General features: G+C 44.6%; 1 protein-coding gene across 1 annotated transcript; it reads left to right on the top strand.

Moving 5' to 3' along the window:
• The first annotated feature begins 718 nt into the window (after positions 1 to 718).
• LOC108364823 (uncharacterized) lies at positions 719 to 3,100 on the top strand. Its single transcript, XM_017618671.1, has 4 exons — positions 719 to 916; positions 968 to 1,291; positions 1,401 to 2,687; positions 2,843 to 3,100. The coding sequence occupies exons 1-4, from the start codon at positions 719 to 721 to the stop codon at positions 3,098 to 3,100; spliced, it is 2,067 nt and encodes a 688-aa protein (XP_017474160.1).
• The last annotated feature ends 189 nt before the right edge of the window (positions 3,101 to 3,289 follow it).

Raw genomic sequence — 3,289 nt, 5'->3', positions numbered from 1 at the left:
TACGGCGCTTACAAATACGCAGCGCTTACAGTACTTGAAAGATAGCCTCATTGGAGAGGTTAATAACGTACTAGCTAACATAACAACAACTGATGCTAACTTTAAGATCGCTTGAGATCTATTGCAATCTAAATATGAAAATAAACGTGTTATCATCAATGCACATTTAGCAGCTTTAACAAAGCTGCCTTCGGCTCAGAAGGAGTCTGCCTCCGCGCTGAGGAGCCTTCTTGATGGTGCAATGTCGTCAATACGTGCACTAAAACATCTTGACCGTCCCGTCGAGCTAGGGGATGACTGGTTGATTTTTATAATCGTTCATAAGTTGGACCCTATCACTATAAAGGCATGGGAGCTTTCCCTAAAATCCAACGACAGCATTCCTATCTTTAAGGAACTGGAAGAGTTTCTGCAAGCCGAACGCAGTCTCTGGAGATAGTCCAGAGTTTCACTGAAGATAAACACCAAACAAAGGAAACTTCGACGAGAAAATCTAACGCCACACACGGACTATCGGGTTACCATACTACATCTGGGCGTTGCTCTAGCTTCTCCGGCAAGCACTTTATTATGTTTATGGCGAAAACAATTGCCTCACGAGCGATATCACCATATACTGAAGCAAAAGTTATGCATAAACTGCCTACGAGGTGACCATCAGCAATCTCATTGTCCCTCTGAGAGGCGTTGTTACACCTGTAACGCAAAGTATCACACCATGTTGCATGATTACTTTAGTTTAAACCCGGCTACCGGAAACACAAGGCCTGTATCAGCACACCATGTAACTCAGACACAACATAAATGCTCTCTTCCACAAGTAGTACTAGGTACCGCATTGGTTGAAGTGCGGTTCGAACGTGGACATACAACGGTACTTCGGGCATTACTCGACAGTGGAGCAGAGGCAGCATTTGTAAGTGAGTATTCAGTCAATTTACTAAATTTGCCCATATCGAATATTAAGGTATCTATAAATGGAGCTAGCGGCAGCGGAGTCGCCACTGTAAAAGGTCTGGTCAGTTTCACCTTACATTCTCTCAAAAATAACGTCAACAAGCCATGCACAGCACTCGTACTACCTTGGGTAGGCAACATAACTCCTACGTTGAGAATCGGAGCCAGTGGGCTGCAACATTTTAGCGACCTGGATTTAGCGGATCCAAAGCTCACCATTCCTCAATCCATCGACATGATTCTTAATGCTGAAATTTACGCCGAAGTATTGTTAAGTGGAATACGTCGTAGCCGCACAAATAACCTTATTGCTCAAAATACGCAGTTGGGTTGGGTTGTGTTTGGAGGTTACCACGAACATGCACTAGTCATGCACTAAGCATACGGTTGAGTGTCACAATGCTCAAATTGATATTCATCGGACTCTCCGCCGATTCTGGGAGATAGAAGAGCTGAACACAGTGGCTTGTTACACTGAAGACGAACGCTACGTCGAAGAGTATTTTCAAAACACCACACGCCGAAGGAAAGACGGGCGTTACATTGTTCGCCTGCCTGTTAAACGTGACGAAGACTTGAGGCAACTCATCCCTACACAACGTGACGCGGTAGTTTTGCACGAACACTTGCAAAGGAGGCTATCTCGAAATGCAATACTGCAAACCATGTATACAGATTTTCTAGATGATTATCTATCGCAACAACATATGCAACTCATCAATAATGACACCAGTTGCACATCACCGGTATATTATCTTCCGCATCATGGAGTTTGGAAGGCTTCCAGCTCAACAACGAAATTGCGCGTCGTGTTCAACGCGCCAAAAAGATGCAGCGCAGGTAAATCGTTAAATGATTGTTTATATAATGACCTAACCGCGGTTGTGCTGAACTGGCGGCGATATCGGGTCGCATTAACAGGAGACATCACCAAGATGTACCGCCAAATCTTGGTAGATGAACGAGACGCAGATCTGCAACGTATTGTGTGGAGTCCAGCTGGTCAGGAGAACCTGTCACATTATCGCTTAAACACAGTTACGTATGGCACTAACTGCACACCTTATCTGGCGATCAAGGTATTGCACACGTTAGCGGCATATGAGCAAGACAATTTTCCGGACGCCGGTAAGATACTAATTCATGAATTTTACGTTGATGACGTATTGACAGTAGCCGACAGCGTTGCCGATGCCTGCAAACGCCGGGATGAACTCCAAACGTTACTGCAAGCAGCAGGATTCACTTTACGTAAGTGGAATTCTATTTCGACTGAAACTATCCAAACGATCGAGCCAACTTATCTTGAATTAAAAGCATCACATGAATTTCAAGTTGATGACCATGCCAACACATTAGTATGGGCCACTAAATCCGATTGTCTGACTTATTCGATAAAGATTGATTATACAATTACTATTTTCACTAAGCGCCAATTGTTGTCTGATGTTGCTAGGCTATTTGATCCACTTGGATTTTTAGCCCCCATCATCATCCGAGGCAAAATCTTCATTCAAAAATTCTGGCTCACCGGACTACAGTGGAACGAGATTCTACCAGACGACCTAAAAGCGACGTGGTTAGCGTTTCGAAGCGAGCTTAAATTGGTGCCTGAGATACAAGTTCCTCGTTGGATCCACATAACAAACGAAGTGGATTCGTACGAATTTCACGCATCCACACATGCCTATGCGGCGGTAGTGTACTTAAAGGTCGTGGCGAAAGGATCGGTGAGTATACAGTTGCTAATGTCCAAAACAAGGGTTGCGCCCCTGAAAAAAGTCACGATTCCACGGCTTGAGCTTTGTNAGCGCCCCTGAAAAAAGTCACAATTCCGCGGCTTGAGCTTTGTACTGCTGTATTAGCTGCACGATTATGTTATAAGGTAAAAACTACGCTAAATCTAGACTCTGCAACTACTTACTTTTGGTCGGATTCGACTACAACAATATGGTGGATACGGTCCGATCCTGGGGCACTGAAGGAATTAGTCTCGAATCGAGTAAGCCAAATTCAAGCCTTGACTGCTGTTAGCAACTGGAGATATGTACGAACAGCGGATAACCCAGCAGACTGCGCCTCGCGGGGCTCGACTATACAACAACTCATGCGTCACCCACTATGGTGGAATGGACCAGAATGACTGTTACGTCCCGAAACAAATTGGCCACAACCAGCGCTTAAGAATCCCGATACAATCATGGAATACAAGTCCGTCCAAATTTCCGTTGCGCAAACCGCTCAAATTGACTGGTTTATTTTAGAAAATTACTCATCGTTGGACAAACTTCTTGCTGTTACGGCCTGGAGGCAACGATTTTTATTAGCAGCG

The sequence above is a fragment of the Rhagoletis zephyria genome, unplaced genomic scaffold, assembly GCF_001687245.7.
Source record: "Rhagoletis zephyria isolate East Lansing unplaced genomic scaffold, Rhagoletis_zephyria_1.1 Rzeph_scaffold_01680, whole genome shotgun sequence".
Classification (NCBI taxonomy): domain Eukaryota; kingdom Metazoa; phylum Arthropoda; class Insecta; order Diptera; family Tephritidae; genus Rhagoletis; species Rhagoletis zephyria.
The sequence above is the reverse complement of the archived record's forward strand: the minus strand, read 5'-3'. Positions and strand labels throughout refer to the sequence as shown.